This window comes from Aotus nancymaae, unplaced genomic scaffold, assembly GCF_030222135.1.
Source record: "Aotus nancymaae isolate 86718 unplaced genomic scaffold, 86718_ANA_hifiasm-v0.15.2.pri h1tg000020l, whole genome shotgun sequence".
Classification (NCBI taxonomy): Eukaryota; Metazoa; Chordata; class Mammalia; order Primates; family Aotidae; genus Aotus; species Aotus nancymaae.
In genome coordinates, this window is record NW_026988432.1 from 53,018,148 (window position 1) to 53,037,427 (window position 19,280).

At 39.6% G+C, this 19,280-nt stretch overlaps 1 protein-coding gene across 1 annotated transcript in view; it reads right to left on the reverse strand.

Moving 5' to 3' along the window:
• The window catches only part of LOC105712113 (laminin subunit alpha-3-like), an 84,823-nt gene that overhangs the window by 5,793 nt on the left and 59,750 nt on the right, over positions 1-19,280 (reverse strand). Inside the window, exons 6-8 of the mRNA XM_012445051.3 lie at positions 17,654-17,745; positions 13,072-13,187; positions 7,910-8,028 (exon numbers count right to left, since the gene is read on the reverse strand). Coding sequence (XP_012300474.3) covers positions 7,910-8,028; positions 13,072-13,187; positions 17,654-17,745 — 327 coding nt within the window. The remainder of the gene's footprint in view (positions 1-7,909; positions 8,029-13,071; positions 13,188-17,653; positions 17,746-19,280) is intronic.

The following is a 19,280-nucleotide window of genomic DNA, read 5'->3' on the forward strand; positions in this document are numbered from 1 at the left end:
AATCAAATATCTTTATAAACGTGGGTCTGTTTTTGCACTCTCTACTCTGCTACATTGATCTTTTTCTATCCTTATGTCAATATCACACTACAGCATTTCCATTACTGTAGCTTTATAGTTATTATTGAAGCCCCCCAGCTTTATTCTGCTTTTTTAAGACAACTTTGGATAGTCTAGGACATTTACATATCCACATAGATTTTAGAGTCCGCTTGGCAACTTCTATCCAAAAACCTGCATTAAATAAATCTGGGGAGATCAACTTGGGGAGAATTAATGTGTTAACAATATTGAGTCTTCCAATCCATAAACATGTTAAACCTTTCTGTTTATTTAGGTCTTTCGAGATTTCTCTCAGCAGTTATTTTCGTTTTAGTATAGAAATCTTGCATGTCTTTTGTTAAATGTATTCCTAAGTATTTCAGGTTATTTGACAATATTTTTAATTAAATTTTTACATTTTCCTATTGTTTGCCGCTAGCATATAAAATACGATTAATTTTTATGTTATCCTTGTATCCTGCAATCTTACTAAATTCATTTATTAGTTCTGGTAGTTGTTTTGTATATTCCTTGGGATTTTCTACATAAAATATCATATCATCTGAAAATAGACATAGTTTTACTTCTTCCTTTCCAGTCTAAGTTTCTCTTATTTCTTTTTCTTGCCTTATTGCAATGGTTAGGATCTCCAGGGCATTGTTTAACAGAAATGGTGATTGCCTTGTTCCCAGTATTTCAAAGAAAAAAGTCCAATATTTTACCATTAATAGGCTGTTAGGTGTAGGGTTTTCATAAATGCCCTTTATCAGATTACAGAAGTTCACTTCTATTCCTAGCTTGCTAAAAGTTTTTATTATAAAATAGGTATCAATTTTGTTTAATGGTATTTCACAATTGTTCTCCTTTATTCTGTTAATATGATAAATTACAGAGATTGATTTTTGAATGTTCAATCAACCTATTTTTCTGGGATAAATCTTACTCTTCATAATGTATTATATTTATTATATGTTGCTGGATTTGTTTTTCATATTTTTGAGTCTATGATCTTTATAACAGATGTTGATCAACTATTTTCTTTTACATGGTGTTTCCCAAGTTTTGGTATTAAGGTTATGCTGGTCTCATCAAACAAGTTGAGAAGTGCTCTCCCCTCTGTTTTCTGAAAGAACTTGTATAAGATTAATGTTGTTTCATCCTTAAATGTTTAGTAGAATTCACCGGTAAAACCATCTGGGCCTGGAATTTTCTTTGTCAGAAAATTTTCATAATGAATTTAATTTCTTTCACAGATAATGGGGCTATTCAGATGTTCTACTTCATCTTGTATCAGTTTTAGTAAGTTACAGTTTTCAAGAATGTGTCCATTTAATCTAGGTTGTCAGTTCTGTGTCCACAGTATTATTTTATTTTCCTTTTACCGTCTATAGCCTGTAGCCACTGTTGTAACACACCACTTTTCTATATGATGTTGCTAATTTGTAATCTGTCTTTTTTCTTGATCACAATAATTGAGAGTTTAGTAATTTTGATGACATTTTCAAAAGCCAGCTTTTGGCTTTATTGATGTTCTCTATTGTTTACCTCTTTTCTCTTTTGTTGAATTCTTTTCTCTTTGTTAAATTTTGCTGAATGTATTGTTTTCTTCCTTCTATTTACTTTGGGCTTACTTTGGTCTTCTTTTACCAGCTTCTTAAGGTAGAACCTTTGGATATTGATTTTAGCCTTTTTCCTAACATAAGCTTAGAGCTATGAATTTCCCTTTAAGTACTACTTAGTTGCATCCAACAAATTTTGATGTGTAATGTTTTCATTATTATCTAATTTGAAATATTTTCTAATTTCCCTTCTAACTTCTTTGACGATGGTTTTTAGAAGTGTCTTGTTTCAAATGTTAGTATTTTCCTAGTCATCTTATTCCTGTGGATTTCTAATTTAATTCTACTTTGGCCAGAGAACATGCTATATATGACTTCAATCATTTTCAATGGAATGAGATTTGCATTATGGTCACACTTGTATAATAGTCTATCTTGGTGAATGCTTCATATGCACATAAAATGAATATATAATTTTCAGTTGTCAGGTGTACTGCTCTATAAGTATTGATTAAAGTAAAGTGTATGATGGTGTTGCTCAGATCACATGTCTTTGCTGATTTTTGGTCTAGTTTTATAAATTGCCAATAGGATGGTATTTAAATCTCCAACTATGATCATAGAATTGTCTATTTTTCCCTCTAATTCTGTCAAATTTTGCTTCATGTATTTTAAAGCTCTATTATTAGATGCAAACACACTTAACGATTACTATGTCTCCCTGATGAATTTACTCTTTTAGCATTATGAAATGTCTCTATTTATTTGTGTTAATGCTTTTGTCTTAAAGGCTATTTTACCTGATATTAACATTTTTACTCTATTCTTTTAATGTTTATTGTTTACATAGTATATTTTTTCCATTCATTTACTTTCAACCTGTCTTTATATTTAAAGGTAAGCCCTTGTAAACAATATAGTTGAGTCTTAGTTTTTTACTCATTCTTATTGCTTCTACCTTTGAATTGGAATGTTTAGTCCATTAATATTTAATGTATTTTTGATATGGCTGGATTTAGGTCCACCACTATTTGTATCTATTTTCTGTTTGCCCCTTCCTTTTGTGCCTGGTGGGTGTGTGTGTGTGTGTGTGCGCGCGTGCACGCACGTGCGCGCACGTGCACATACACATGCACATGCACGAATTTCATCCCCAGTTCCTCCTTTAACTCTTTTTTTGATTATTCGAATGTTTTTAAAATTACATTTAAATGTATCTATTGGCTTTTTATCTGTATCTCTTTGCATTATTTTGTCAGCAGTTGTTTTAGGGACTACAATGTATATCCTTCATGTCTCAAAGTAGAATTAGAGTCAATATTGTATTATTTTATGAAAATTATAGAAACTTTGAGTTCCTATATGTTCTCCTTATTCTTTATGCTATTGTTGCTATGTATCATATTTACCTGCATTTTATAAATTCCATGAGACAATGTCATAAATTTTGTTGTAATCAGACCTACATATTCTAATTTTTCTACCTATATTGAAGTATTATTGAACAAAAATATTTTTATTTTCCTTTTCCATTATTTATTCTCTCTTCTAAAACACTTACAAATAGGGTTGAGTAAAAGAAAATAATTGCAGATCATTGTATTATCATAAATGGGCAGAGATTTGGAAATAAAGAGGGGTTGGGAAGGTAGGTAGTTTTCTAAAAATTTTTTTTAATTTCAACTTTAATTTTAGATTTGGGGGTACAAGTGCAAATTTGTTATCTGGATATATTGCATGATGCTCAGTTTTGGTGTATGACTGATCCTCACCCAGTTATTGAGCACGGTACTCAACAGGTAGTTTTCCAACCTTTGCCCCTCTACTTCCTTTTCCTTTCTAATAGCCCCCAGTGTCTATTGTTGCCACCTTTATGTCCATGAGTACCCAATGTTTAACTCCCACTTATAGGTGAGAACATGATGTGGCATTTGGTTTTCTGGTTTTTCATTAATTTGTTTAGGATAATGACCTCCAGCTGCATCCATGCTGCTGCAAAGGATATGATTTTATTTTTTTTCATCTCTGTGTAATAGTCCATGGTCATATGTACCACATTTTCTTTATCAAATTCACCACTGATATGCACCAAGGTTGATTCCATGTCTTTGTTATTGTAAATAATGCTCCAATGAACATATGAGTGCATGTGTCTTTTTGGTGTAATAATTTATTTCTTTTGGATATATGCCAAGTAATAGGATTATTGAGTTGAATAGTAGTTTTAAGTTCTTTAAGAACTCTCCAAACTGCTTTCCACAGTCACTAAAATAATTTACATTCCCACCAGCAATGTATAGGTATTCTCTTTTCTCTGCAACCTGGCCAGCATCTGTTGTTTCTTGACTTTTTAATAATAGCCATTCTAGCTGGTGTGAGATGATATCTCATTGTGGTTTTGATGTGCATTTCTGTGATGATTAGTGATATGGAGCATTTTTTCATATGTTTGTTGGCCACTTGTATGTCTTCTTCTGCAAAGTGTCTGTTCATGCCTTTTGCCCATTTTTTAATGGAGTTATTTGTTTTTTGCTTGCTGAACTGTTTATGTTCCTTATAGAGTCTGAATATTAGACCTTTGTCTGATGCAGTTTGCAAATATTGTCTCCCATTCTATAGGCTGTCTGTTTACTCTGTTGATAGTTTCTTTTGCAGTGTAGAAGTTCTTTAGTTTAATTAGGTTCATTTGTCAATTTTTGGTTTTGTTGAAATTGCTTTTGAGGACTTAGTTATAAATTATTTCCCAAGGCCAATGTCCAGAATGGTGTTTCCTAGGATTTTCTTCTAGGATTCTTATAGTTTGAGGTCTTGCCTTTAAATCTTTAGTTGCTCTTGAGTTAACTTTTGCATAATACATGGTGAAAGGTAGGGGTTGAGTTTCATTTTTCTGCACATGGAGAGCCAGCTATCTTGGCACCATTTATTAAATAGAAAGTCCTTTCCTTGCTGGGTGCAGTGGCTCTTACCTATAATCCCAGCACTTTGGGAGGCTGAGGTGAGTGGATCATCTGAGGTCAGGAGTTTGAGACCAACCTGGCCAACATGGTGAAACCCTGTCTCTACTACTAATAAAAAATTAGCCAAGTGTGGTGGCATGCACCTGTAGTCCCAGCTACTCGAGAGGCTGAGGCAGGAGTATCGCTGGAACCTGGGAGGTGAAGGTTGCAATGAGCCGAGACTGTACCACTGCACTCCAGCCTGGGTGACAGAGCAAGACCCCGTCTCAAAAAAAGTCCTTTCCTCATTGCTTATTTTTTTCAACTTTGTTGAAGATCAGATGGCTGTAGGAGTGTGGCTTTATTTTTGAGTTCTGTATTCTGTATAGTTTGAAGTCAGGTAATGTTATGTCTTTGGCTTTGTTCTTTTTGCCTAGGGCTGCTTTGCTATTTGGACTCTTTTTTTGGTTTCATCTGAATTTTAGAATAGTTTTTTATAGTTTTGTCAAAAATGACATAGACAGAAATAGTGTTGAATCTGTAGATTGCTTTGGGCAGTATGGCCATTGTAATGATGCTAATTCTTGAAATACATGAGCATGGAATGTTTTTTCATTTGTTTTTGTCATCTATTATTTCTTTCAGCAGTTTTTATAGTTGTCCTTGTAGAGATCTTTCACCTCCTTGGTTAGATGTATTTCTAGATTTGGGGTATTTTTATTGTTTGTTTTTTGCAGTTATTGTAAATAGGATTATGTTCTTGATTTGGCTCTCAGCTTTAACATTACTGGTGTGTAGAAATGCTACTAATTTTTGTACATGATTTGTATCCTGAAACTTTACTGAAGTTGTTGATCAGTTCCAGGAGCCTTCTGGCAGAGTTCTTAAATTTTCTAAGTATAGAATCATATGATTAACAAATAGAGATAGTTTGACTTTTTCCTTTCATATTTGAATGTCTTTTATATTTTTCTGTCACCTGATTGCTCTGGCTAGGACTTCCAATGATTTTTTTTTTTTTTTTGAGATAGTCTTGTTCTGTTACCCAAGCTGGAGTGCAGTAGTGCAATCTCAGCTCACTGCAACCTCTGTCTCCCAGGATCAAGTGATTCTCATGCCTCAGCCTCCCAAGTATCTGGGATTACAGGTGTGCATCACCATGCCCAGCTAATTTTTGTATTTTTTGGTAGAAACAGGGTTTGCCAAGGTGGCCAGGCTGGTCTCAAACTCCTGACCTCAGGTGATCCACCAACCTTGGCCTCCCAAAGTGCTGGGATTACAGGCATGAGCCGCTGTGCCTATGCAAGAATTTGCTTTTAAATAGTACTTTATATTTGCCCAGTCATTTACCATACTCTTCCTTTCTTCCTAAAGATCTGAGTTTCCATCTGGTATTACCTCTCTTTAACCTAAAGAACTTCCTTTAGCATATCTTGTAGTGTAGGTCTCTTAGGCAATACATTCTCTTAGTTTTATTTTGTCTACCAAACATTTTGCTTTTTGCTTCTTTTTTTTGAAACTTGCTCTGTCGTCAGGCTGGAGTGCAGTGGTGCAATCTCTGCTCACTGCAACTTCTGACCCCCTAGTTCAAGCGATTCTCCTGCCTCAGCCTCCCAAATAACCAGGATTACAGGCACATGCCACCATGCCCAGCTAATTTTTGTATTTTTCAGTAGAGACAGGGTTCCACCACGTTGGCTAGGATGGTCTCTATCTCCTACCTTGTGATCCAATTCCTGCTTATTTTTACTCTTCAGTGCTTTCAGAACATGTTCTTTGTGGTTTTGTTGTTTATTAGTCTTTTGTATTTTGCTCATAGTTTATCATATGAACCCCCAAAATATGACCCATTCTGAAGAGAAAAGACAATCAATAGAGACCAGTCCTCTGTGGAAGGGCTGGGTCCTGCAGCAGCTACTAAACCATAACAGAAGCAGAACTCTTTCCTTGTCCTTTGTTTATCAATATAATGTAAAAGTTAATTATGTTGCTAAAATGCACATTCAAAAATTATTAAAATTGTAAATTTTATGTCTATTTCACCACCATAAACATTTTAAAGTTAATTATGCTACCTAAATATCTAACTTAGTAAAAGGCATTTTAAGTTTAAGTTGGAAAACAAATGCAGTGTACCCAAACAAGAGTTCAGTAATTGTTTTTTGAGGTCAATAATTTCATTATATATATATATATATATATATATATATATATATATATACACATATATATTTTTTTTTTTTTTTTTTTTTTTCTGTAGAGCCACCATGGAAAAGAAAAGGCTACATTGATGGCTTTCTGGAAGTGCAAAATTCAAAGCATAGTATCCCTGAGAGAGTGTTGAAGAATAACAAAGTATTCTAAAGACACACTGAAGGTGCTTAATCTTTCATCTGGAGAAATGATTCTACCTACACATTCTAGTCCAGTGCTTCTGCAACTTAATATCCACACAAATCACTTGAAGTTCTTGGAGTACTTAGCCTTATCCTGGTATTTCTGACTTACACATAAAACCTTGTGATTTGTAACAAACCTATGACTTATATTTTACTTATATTTTAATTATCTGCAATAACAGATGATATAAAAGTATGATATAAAAGCAATAACAGATGATATAAAAGTATGTTATATCATCTTTTATAACAGATGATATAAAAGTGAAGAATGGTGGCTCTCTCTATGGGTATGTAGCCCTGGTTTCATATTAATGGACATCTCATGTGAAGAATGCCTCTTCAGTGGTAACATTAACAAAACATCTAAAAGAACATAAGAAAGAATGACAATGTAGACCATATTCATAGACATTTGACAGGACTGTTAATGAATATCTCAATGAAGACATACCCTCCTCTGCCATACACTCCCTTAACTAAATTCCAGTGAAACCAATTGTCCTACAGAAGGGATGAAAAATTAATGTTTCATATTTGATGTCTATGAAAGACATCATTAATTAATCATGATGCATTTCCTCACTGAGTCTCAACTCAGAATCTGTCTGAAAACAGGATGTCGGGTCAGCACTAACATTGATAACTACTTGCCCTCCTATCTTAGAGCTTTTCTATCACAAGATGGATAGCAGCCAGGGATAACAGCCAGGAATCCTCCTCTCCATTTAGGCAAAGATCTAAATGGAGAAACTGATCAAAGAGGTGTGGGTAAACATACCTCAGTCCATTTTCCCTACAATCCCTAAATTGCATCCTGTTAACAAGGCCTTGTGTGAACAAAAGTGGAGAAATGGTCTCAGAAAACACTTTCGATTGCCTGTCACTTTCTTGACATCTCTTCAGGAACAGAGCTTACCAAATACTCACTCCTCATGACAACACATCCACTTTGATTTAAATAGTGCCTCACCTGACAGTTAATGCAGACCCCTCCACCAGCATAGATGCCCTGGGTATTCAAGCTTGCCTGCTGCTGCTCAACATCTGGATCATAGTAACAGTTGCTAGTATGGCCGTGGCAGTTGCATGCTGAAAAAAAGCATACTAAGTCAATATTCTCATCATTACTATCAGATGCTTAGTAAATAGTATTACTGCTAATTGAGCTATGAAAAAGTCTATTCTGGAACACCCAGGACACTCTTAAACTTTTAGGGACTTCTACACAAAGAACAGGCTATCCTAAGATACAATTTAGAGCTCCTTTCATTTGATATTCAATGAGAAAAGTTTCTCTTTAAAAAAAAATAAATACTAATTGGGGCTGGGCATAGTGGCTAAACCTGTAATCCCAGCACTTTGGGAGGCCAAGGCCAGGGCAAGGGGAGATCATGAGGTCAGGAGTTTGAGACCAGCCTGGCCAATATGGGGAAAACCCATCTCTACTAAAAATACAAAAGTTAGCCAGGCGTGGTGGTGCACGCCTGTAGTTCCAGCTATTCGGGAGGCTGATGCAGAAGAATCACTGGAACCCGGGACGAAGAGGTTGCAGTGAGCCAAGATTGTGCCACTGCACTCCAGCCTGGGTGACAGAGCAAGACTCTGTCTCAAAAAAAAAAAAAAAAAAAAAAAAAAAACCTACTTGAGAGGCTGAGGCAGGAGAATCCTTGAAAACATGAGGCAGAAGTTGCAATAGTAAGCCAAGATCATGCCACTGAATTCAGCCTGGGCGACAGAGCGAGACTCCATTTCCGCCCCCCAACCCCTCTACCCCTCCACACCCCCCCACCAAAAAAAAAGGAAAAAATCATAACAAAGGAAGATACACTGAAATGCAGGAGCACTGCCCAAGGCAACTCAGAAGCGTGTCCTGGGCACAGCTATCCTCATTTTGGTTCAAGTAAACTTTTGTGTGTGTGTGTGACAGACTTGCTCTGTCGCCCAGGCTGCAGTGCAGTGGCACGATCTCAGCTCACTGCCACTTCTGCCTCCTGGGTTCAACCCACCTCAGCCTCCTGAGTAGCTGGGACTACAGGCACCAGCCCCCACACCTGATTAACTTTTGTATTTTTAGTAGAGATGAGGTTTTGCCATGTTAGCCAGACCGGTCTCAAACTCCTGACCTGAAGTGACCCGCCCACCTTGGCCTCCCAAAGTACTGGAATTATAGGTGTGAGCCACCGTGCCCAGCAGTTAAGTAAACTTCCTGTATTTTGTGTCACAGCTTCTTCCTTTAGGTCAACACCTTGAATAATATATTTATTTTATTTTATTTACTTTTGCAATGGGGTCTCACTGTCACCCAGATGGAGTGTAGTGGTGTGGTCACAGCTCACTGCAGTCTCAACTGCCTGAGCTCTAGTAATCCTCCCATCTCAGCCTCCCAAGTAGCTGGGACCACAGACACGTGCCACCATGATCAGTCAATGTTTAATTATTTGTAGAGACAAGGTCTCACTGTGTTGTCCAGGCTGATCTCAAACTCCTGGGCTCAAGTGATCCTCCTGCCTTGGCCACCCAAAGTGCGATTGCAGGCATGAGCCACCGCACCCAGCAATATATTTATTTTAGTTGGCATTTTTCTTATTTAGTTGCAATTAAACACTAACATTATTTATTACTGTGAAAGACTAATATGTAGCTCGAATTTTTCCCTTAACAACTAATGTATTTAAAGAGCATTAATTCAAATTTTTTGTATAATCTTTGTTTTATTGTGTCTTTATTTCACTAGCATGTTTTACACATAAAAAAATCAATAAAATAAAGTTTCACTCAAAAAAATATACATCAAAATGCCAGTTAAACTTAATGCACAAAGAGAATATTATTACTACCACTATTACTACTACTAACAATAGTAATTTAGCCCTTAACACACTGTGAAAAGTGTTTTACATGAATTATCTCATTTAATCTGCACAGTAACTCTCTAAAGTAGGTACCATTATCCCTACAGCCCAGATTGGAAAGCTGACGCTTAGAGAGGTTAAGGAATATGCCCATTGTTACACAGCTCACAAGTAGGAGAGGCAAAATTCTGACCTGTCTTTGTTTGACTGCAGAACCTATGCTCAGCCAATACTCTAAACCCTTCATTTCAACACTCTATGGTAATCAACTGGGAATAATCTTAACGTTTAATTGTAGGGGGATGGCTAAACAAGCAACACTACATTTGCTTGACTCTAAGTTCTATGACAGCCAGGGCTGTGTTTTGTTTGCAATAGAGCGCAGTTCTCAGCTCACAGTGGGTACTCAACAAACACTTGTCAGAGTGAAACAAAACTGCACCATCAAAAATGATATTGAAGCATTTTTAATGACTGGGAAAATATGGGGAAATATCTAAAAATATCAAGTAAAAAAATTAGGATATAAAATTATGTAGATTATATAATCGAGTATTTAAAGTATGTGCAAATATACTAAATATCTAACAAAATATTAATAGTAGCTCTCTGCTATGGTCTGAATGCTTGTGTCCCACGCAAATTCATAGTTGAAACCTAATCCCCAGTTATTAGGAGATGGCCCTCTGGGAGGTGATGAGTGCCCTTATAAAAGAGGCCCAAGGAGCTGCCTTGCCCCTTCCACCATGTAAGGACACAGCAAGAAAGTGGCATCTCTGAACCAGAAAGCAGGCCCTTACCAGACGATGAATCTGCTGGTGCCTTGATCCTGGATTTGCCACCCTCCAGAACTTTGAGGCTATTGTTTATAAGGTACCCAGATGTTACAGCAGCTGAACAGACTAAGGTACTCTGTTGGGGTAGTTCAATTCTTGGTGATTTTACTTTATATATATATTTTTAATTTCCAAGTTATCTACATATATCAAATAGTATATGATATTTCTAAAATTACAAAGTATAATTTAAAACTCATTTGGGATTTTCATCAATGTCAAGATGAAAAAGATTTAACATGAGTAAAATTCTTATTGTTTCTTAGGCAGACCATCTATTCATTATATTCCAATTAGATCGAAATTTCTAAGTCTTGTTAGTAATTTGTATGTTTTAATCAATTTCCCAGGTGAAGGAAGATTTAATTAGATATTATACAAATTACCCTATAACTTGTAAAACAGGCTAAATGCTTTCTTATCTTCATTTTCTCTATGGTGCCATGATTTTAAAAACTCAAGGCATTTATACTTACTACATCAGTCACTTCGTAAGTCTGTTTATTTTGAATTGCATATTTCAAATGAAATTTAGAAAACACCTAATAAATGGATCCTGATAGGTCTGACTTCCATGTACTATTTTTGTAACTTTTAACCATTTGATACATTTTAAAAGGATAAAAACTTATTAAAGGAGATTTAAATTTTTTTCACATGTGTTGGAGTAAAGTATGTTATTTACAAAGTTCCACTACTCTGGAAAACTAGTCAAGTAGCAAATACTGGAATTCATGTAATAACAGTTGTCCAATCAAAAATATCCTAAATCAGTGTTTGAAAGCAGCAGAAGAAACGACCCCTGATTATTTTTATGATATCTTTCTCTCTCTCTGGTCCCCTCATCTGGGGTGAGGAATAGGGAAGTCATTGAGAAGGAACCAATTAGCTGTGACTATAAAGTGAGATGGCCATCTGAGTAACATCTGGGACTCAGAAATGTGCCAGAGCATTTGCCTGAGGTGGCCGCAAGACCTTCCCAGAACTTTATCATCTCTGAAAACTCCCCTGGAAGACCACTGGAAACATCTTTTATGTAAGTTTACTGGCCATAAGAGATCATCAGTCCTATCTCTTCATAGTGACAAAAAATATTTTGTCAAAAAGTGTAAAGTCCTATAATCCCCGCACTTTGGGAGGCCAAGACAGGCAAATCACAAGAGGCCAGGACTTCAAGACCAGTATGGTGAAACCCCATCTCTACTAAAAATACAAATAAAATTGGCTGGGTGTGGTGGCAGGTGCCTATAATCCCAGCTACTGGGGAGGCTGAGGCAGGAAAACTGCTTGAACCCGGTAGGTGGAGGTTGTAGTGAATGAAATGTTTTCTGCAACTGGAATAAACATGCAGCTTCCCAAGAAGACTGATTTAGAAGAAAATCTATAGTTGGATGTCTTAAGGTTTGTTTGTTAAAAATAACAGTTGTCGGCCAGGTACAGTGGCTCAAGCCTGTAATCCCAGCACTTTGGGAGGCAGAGGCAAGCAGATCACGAGGTCAGGAGTTTGAGACTAGCTTGACCAATGTGGAGAAACCTGTTGACCAGCCTGGGCAACAAGAGCAAAAACTCTGTCTCAAGAAATAAAATAAAATAAAAAATAACAGTTGTATTTTTTTTTTTTTTTTTTTTTTTTTTTAGATAGGAACTTATTCTTTCACCCAGGCTGGAGTGCAGTGGCAGGATCAGAGCTCACTGTAACCTCGAATTCTTGGGCTCAAGCCATCCTCCCACCTCCGCCTCCCAAGTAGCTAGAAGAAAGGTGTGCACCACCACCTATGGCTAATTTTTGCACTGTTTGTAGACAGAGCCTCACTATGTTGCCCAGGCTGGTCTCCAACTCCTGGCCTCAAGCGATCCTCCCACCTTTGCCTCCCAAAGTGCTGGCAGCCACCGCAACAGCCAAAAAAAATAACACTTTTCTTACTTTATGTCACACTGTTAAAAGGAGTCTCACATCTTTTTTTCTTCCTTCTCTGTCCCCTCCACCCTCCTCAGTCCTACCACGTTACACTTCCTAGCCCTCCATCCTCCTTCAGTATTCCCAGCTCCCTCTTTAGACTCAATCTTGCCATCTGCTCTGGACTTCGGTTTCAAAATAGTTGATTCCTCCCCAGTATCACATCCTATCAAATGGAGAAGAGGTTAAAATTTGATAGTGGCTGCATCATATTTATGACTGCTAAAAAGAGAGGCCAACATATTAAAGCACTGAGCCCACTGTGCCCGGTCATCATCGTGACTGTTCTTTTTCTTCTCATACACACATCTGAATTCAGAGGATGGCACTTTTCCTTCCAGTCTGTGAGTTTTTCTTACAATAGACAGACCTGAGCTCCTAAGACTGACATGACCCCAGCCTCTTCACTAGCATGGGGAAAACAGCCTCCGCTCCCAGGGAGAGGGGGAGAAGGCCACGTGTGGCCCCGCCCCACACCCACACCCACCTTCACACTCATGGCTCTGCTCCCACGCAGCGGGCCGCCAGCGCCTCTGATTGTACCCCGCGCAGCAGTGATCACACGTCTCCCCACAGGTGTGATGCTGGCATTCACACCGAAACCTGGGCATGTGGGCGAAGTGCATCTTAGTTATTGAAAAGTTTTGATGAGGATCAGTTGATCCTATATGTGCGAAACTGACACACGAGTCATCACGGTCATCCCTGGCGCCATTCATCGAGGAATTAGGAGAACACAACACTTTGCAAGTATTATTTCAAGTCTCCCGTATCCTGCTTATTGTTTCCATTTTACAGACGGTTAGACTAAGATTAAGAGATATTAAGATACCTGCCAAAGGTCAGGCAGTGATAAATGGAGAGCCAGACTTCTGACTTCAGCTTGACCCTGGGGCCCCAGCTCTGTCTTCTCTGCCCCATTGTTACCATAAATGAGCACATGAGCACTCAAGTGCTGAGTTTACTGAGATGTGATAAGTATCACACCTGCACAAAGATCTGGAGTCCTGCGAACAAGATCTGCTCAAGTTTCTTACTCTCAACCTGTGGTCACGCCCAGAGATTTACCCAATTCAAGAGCCAGCTGCTAATAAGATCCCAGAGGGCTCTGCTTCCAGAGGCTGCACCAGCTCCATCACGGGGCCAAAAGCTGAGACCACTCAGCAAGGCAAAGGGTTAAAAATCTCAGTTCAAAGGGGTGTACATCTGCTTTCACATTCCAAGTTAAAATGGAATTGTTTCAGCCTTGGCTTTGGATTGGAACTCCAAGCTTTGAGCTCCCTCTTTCCATGCTTGAAAACCATTCAAAACCATTGTCCAGCCCCAGGGTGATTCTGTCCTGCACAGCTGTCTCTGGGGCAGGAGTCGTTCCTCTTGGTTGGCCTTGCCTCTCACCTAAGGGTGCGCCACCACTCCAAAGAAGATTCGATGGATGAGCTCCCTGAAGCCTCAGAACTATCTTCTTGGTAACTGCTGGGGGGGAACTGGAGCGTAGCCAAGCACGGCCTGGTGGCAGTGAGGGAGGGGGCTGGGGAGGAGGAGGGGGAGAGGAGGGGTTGGAAGAGGGAATCCTGCTGCAGCTGGGGATGCTGGAGAGCACCAAGCAGGCTGGAGGTCTGAGCGAGTGGGAAGAGCTGCTGGATCTGGAAGAATGGGAGCCAGGAGGGAGCCAGGGGGCATGAAGGGGTGGAAAGATGGCCTGAAGCGCCTGGAGCATGAGCCAGGCAAGGCCCTGGGCCTGAGGTAAGGTGGAACCAGCCTGCCCAAAAGTTCTGGTTGCCCAGGGTAGGCCTCGGAACTGCAGCGTGGTTGTTTTCCTAGGGGCATGAGTCCTGGCACATGGTAGGCTTCTAATTCCGGGCTGGGTTGGTCCAGGAAGCTGGGTGCGTGGGGAAGCACCCGCCTCCCTGTAGGAGGAGGGTCTGGTGTTGTTCTCCAGTCCCCAGTCCTCAAAGTCTGGAGTTGCCAGACCCTGAATTCACCCGGGTGCTTCAGCCAGTTACTGAGGCGAGGCGGGGCCGGGGCAAGGAAGGGGAAGTAGGGAGGCTCCGAGGGGACTGAGGAGGCCACCAGCACTGAGAGAACGTAGTTGCCAAGTAGTTGGGGAAGAGCTGGGTGCAGGCTCCACGGCCGGGGCTCCCCAGAGTCCTGGCACTCCCAAGCCTGGGATGCTGTGGCTCAGGTGAAGTGGGCTGGTAGCACCAGGATTCTGGAGTTCTTGTCCAGTGCTTGTAACATCTACTGTGAGGGCAGCTCTCAGTTTTGGAGCCTCTTTTCTGTCTCACTGTGATAGGTGGACCTTGCCCTGCTTTGTGGATGACCATACGGGTGCTCAGAGATAAACTCACTCAACAAAAGTCGCGACTGTAGGCAAAGAGCCTAAATCTAAACCAAGATGCTTGACTCCAGCTGTGGAGTCAAGTGCTTTGTGAATATCGTGAATATGAAGGAGGCTTTGGGTTTTGGTTGTTGTTTTTTTTGGGGGGGTTGGGCAGGGGTGTCCCTGCATGCCGCCATTTGTGCCGCATTGAGCAAACAGCTTTTTTTTTTAAATATGAAAAACGTGCAGTGTTCAGTTTGAGTCAAATAAAGACCCGAGACTATTTAAAAGAAACGTTGTCTAAGAAGGCTCTTGGCTGTGCCTGTGGGGATTCCATCACCTCTTCTCTAAGGGAAGGTGGTGTGGCATATATTCAGTTGTATTCCAAGAGAAGGTGTCATCACACTCCATACTTGACTGCCTGCTAAAGCACATGTGCATAGATCCACCTGGCAGCACAGAACAACTGGCATCCAAATGGGGTCTTGTTGGAGAGGCAGTTTCAGCACATTGCCCATTAAACATTTGGCATTAGCTGGACTACAATATTTTAGGGAAGACTGCTTCAAGAACATGTAGTCCAACTACACACATAAGAGGATTAAAATTGAGCAGAGCAAAAAAAGGAGCTGGGTACTCATCTGAGTCCCATTGACACTGCCAAATCACTGCTTTTCCTCTCTTGCAGCCCAGACTAATGGTTAATAACATATCTGCTGTAAAGATGTTATATAAAGATGTCATTAATTAGAGAATTCCCTTCGTGATGACCACTCCACCCCACCCCTAGGAAAAATTCTTATTTGGTACTAATGTCAACAATCATGTTTCTTCTAAGTAACTTATTACTTTTTAGCTTATGATCATAGTGAAATATGAAACCAAGCAGGTTTCCCTTTTTTGAATTGGCTGCTAGGAAGCTCAAAATTAAATCTGAGGTCTTTCAACTTATCCATGCAGCAAGGTCAACGTGGTATACATGCTTGGTTGATGCCCTCTTCTTGGGTTCTTCCTCATTAGCAAGTAACTTTTCTGATTGTCTGGGCTTAGCTCCACCCATTAAGTTTCTGAATCCCATTAAATTATTACAAGATTTCTACCTCATCACGGATGTGGATTTCATCAGCATTTGTTCAAGGTCAGCTGAAGCAAACTAGCAGACAAAGAAAGGCAGGCAGTCACGTTGAAGTAGATTGCTGCCAAACTGAGCCTTTCACCAAGGCTTGGGGAGACCTCCACACGTGTATTGCGAGAATTAACCACCCAGTGTAGAACTCCTCCAGTTCTGCCAGGGTGTCCAGGGTTCAACAGCCTTTCTAAGCAGGAAGCTCATGCCCTCTGTGATGGCATGTACTCCTTTCCCACATGGCACTATTTTGTTCCAGGCTCAGGGACATTAGCTAGACCTTTTCTCTCCCCTTTCCAACTCAGAACTTATTTGACCTGATTTCTAGTGTCTTAGGGAGACAGAAAGTTACAGGGTGGAAATAGATTAGCCATTAATAAACAAGTCATTTTCCACTAAAGGTTAATCAGTTGGTGTGTACGCTCTCTCTCAACAGCACTGGCAGATAAGGTGGGACAACAACCTAATGTTGTTATGGGTGGTCAAAGAGAAGAGCCCGCAAAGCTCGTCACAGCCCTTGAGAGCTAGCAATTCTGCCTGAACACAAAGCTAGCCTGAATCTGACTAAAAGTGAAAAATATCTCCGGTAAGTGCTGCTCATGAAATACTGGAGACTTTGATTTAAACATGGAGATAAAATGATTACTATATCTGGCATCTGATAATTTCCAGCCCTTCAAAGTATCCCTCTTACAGTGGTAACACAAATGTATTGCTGAACACTTAACATTTAAGACTCATCCATCTTATTGTAGGCAAAATATACTCGAATTAAAAACAAAAAGAGTACATTCATGTTCACAGCAGCATTACTCACAATAGTCAAAAGGTGGAAGCACCCATGTGTGTATCCATGGATGAATGGATAAACAGAATGTAGTATACACATATATACAAGGAAATACTGTTCAGCCTTGAACAGGAAGAAAATTCTGACACATGCTCAATGTGGATGAACCTTGAGGACATTATGCTAAATTAAATAAGTGATGACAAATTTAATAAGTCAGTATTTGTTGCAAAAGGACAAATACTGTATGATTCCACTTATATGAGGTAACTAGGGTCGTCATGATGGTTGCCAGGGGCCAGTGGTAGGAGGAAACAAGGAGGTGTTTAATGGGTACAGAATTTCAGTTTTGCAAAATGAAGACTTCTGGAGATTGGTTGCACAACAATGTGAATGTAGTTACCACCACTGAACTGTCACTTTAAAGTGGTTAAAATAGTCAATTTGATGTGTATTTTACCAAAATTTAAAAAACAAGGGTTTGAAATGTATATCCTGATCCCATTAAATCAAGAAGGACAAATTTTATTTCTCTTGCCAGCTCTAATCAATTGGTTGCCAGAGGTATGTCTTGGGGGTGATTTGGTGACGGGGACACAGATTACCCAGAGTGCTGTAATTGATTAGCCATGTCTGCCAGGGCCCATAGGGGTTTTGTGGAAGACAGTGGAGAGCTGATGGAGAGGAGGCACCCACCCACCACCCATTCATTGATCCTGAATCATTCCTATTGAGGGCAGGAACCTAGGAACATTTAATGGTATGCAAACATCCACTGAAATAATTAGACTTATTCACAGTCAGGCTGAAAATAATTTGCACAGTGTACTTACAGTTTTTCAGGATTGTTTGCGTTGCACACTTCAGCATGGCCATTGCAAACACACCGCCCACCAATGCTGATGTCCTTTATGCTGTAATAATACTGCACAACAGAACACAGAACATGCGAGTTTCACTGAACGGTGACAACTTTCTCTTATTAGTCTTTAACCCACATCTATTGACTCTGCTTCCCCTTTAAAATTCTGGATTCTTGAGCCCTACATTGGGATGTCACACATCTTATAAAATAAATGCATTCCTCAATCAAATTTGATAACATACTGCTGAATTTGTGGATTTAAGAAAATCAAATGCTTGAAGTTCATGAAGGGAAATTGCCTTAGAAAAGAATCATACTTTATAGCCTATAAAAAAGGGATTAAGAACTTCCAAGTTTATTTCTTATGTAAATTAAAATAATTTTTACATTATGTTCTATACACATGAATTTTATACATTGAAAATATTTATCAAAACTCAATTTTTATACCAAAAATTTTGCACCTGCCACGTGCAAAATACTACCCCAGGTTCTGGGAGGAGAGATAATATTTACAGAGATGGATCCAATACATCTCTGAGACTGGAGAGGCCACCAGTATTTGTGGAAACCTTCCTAGCACAGGGTCTAAAAGGCTAGAGTCAAAGTTTCAAGCTCCAGAAATGCCAAACACAGCCACCTCAGATCCAGCTGAGGATCGGCCCCTAAACCAGGCCACAAATATGGGTAGACTGTCTCATTGACAAGGCCTCTCTCCAATACGTTGGAGGCCTCTGCAGTGACAACAGGCAGCTCCCCTGCCAGCTCCCTTCCTTCTCAGACTTGGCAGGAGACTGCCCAGGATTTGCGAGGAATGTGAGGACTCTAGAACAATCTTTCTCATTGAGGCCATGCTGCTAATGAGAATATCTGTCAGCAAGAAGTCTTTGAATTCACAAGGACAAGAGTGTTTTTGTTGTTCTTGTTTGTTGTTGTTGTTGCTGAGTGTGTCACCTTAAAGAGCCCTATGATTTAAAGTTGGGGTTCTGGTCTGCTTCCCTAATTAAAACCTGTTAAAGTGTCAATACTTCCTGGAAATCTAACTTAGTCTAAAGCCATTAACAGCTCCCCTTGTTAATACAGATAAAGTCAGTATTACCAGGGCTTTTTGTGACAAATTAACATTCAGGGGCTTTCCTGCTGGCCACTGTAGAAGTTCCTCTCCACGTGTGTTAAGGGCAGCAGCAGCAAAAGAAGCCCCCAGTCGGCCTTCACCCAGAAGCACATATGATCTGTGTCCTAAGGTAGCTGGTATCATATTCCTCCATGAAAGAAACAACCTAAACTTGGGGTGTTAAGATTATGTACGTGGTGCACTCCATAAAAAAAATTACTTCTATGATCCCAGCACTTTGGGAGGCTGAGGCAGATGGATTGCCTGAGATCAGGAGTTCAAGACCAGTCTGGCCAACATGGTGAAACCTTGTCTCTACTAAAAATACAAAAAAATTAGCCAGGCATGGTGGCATGTGCTTGTAATCTCAGCTATTCGGGAAGCTGAGGCAGTGGAATTGCTTGAACCAGGGAGGTAGAGGTTGCAGTGAGCCGAGATCATACCACTGCACTCCAGCCTAGGCAACAGAGAGAGACTCTCT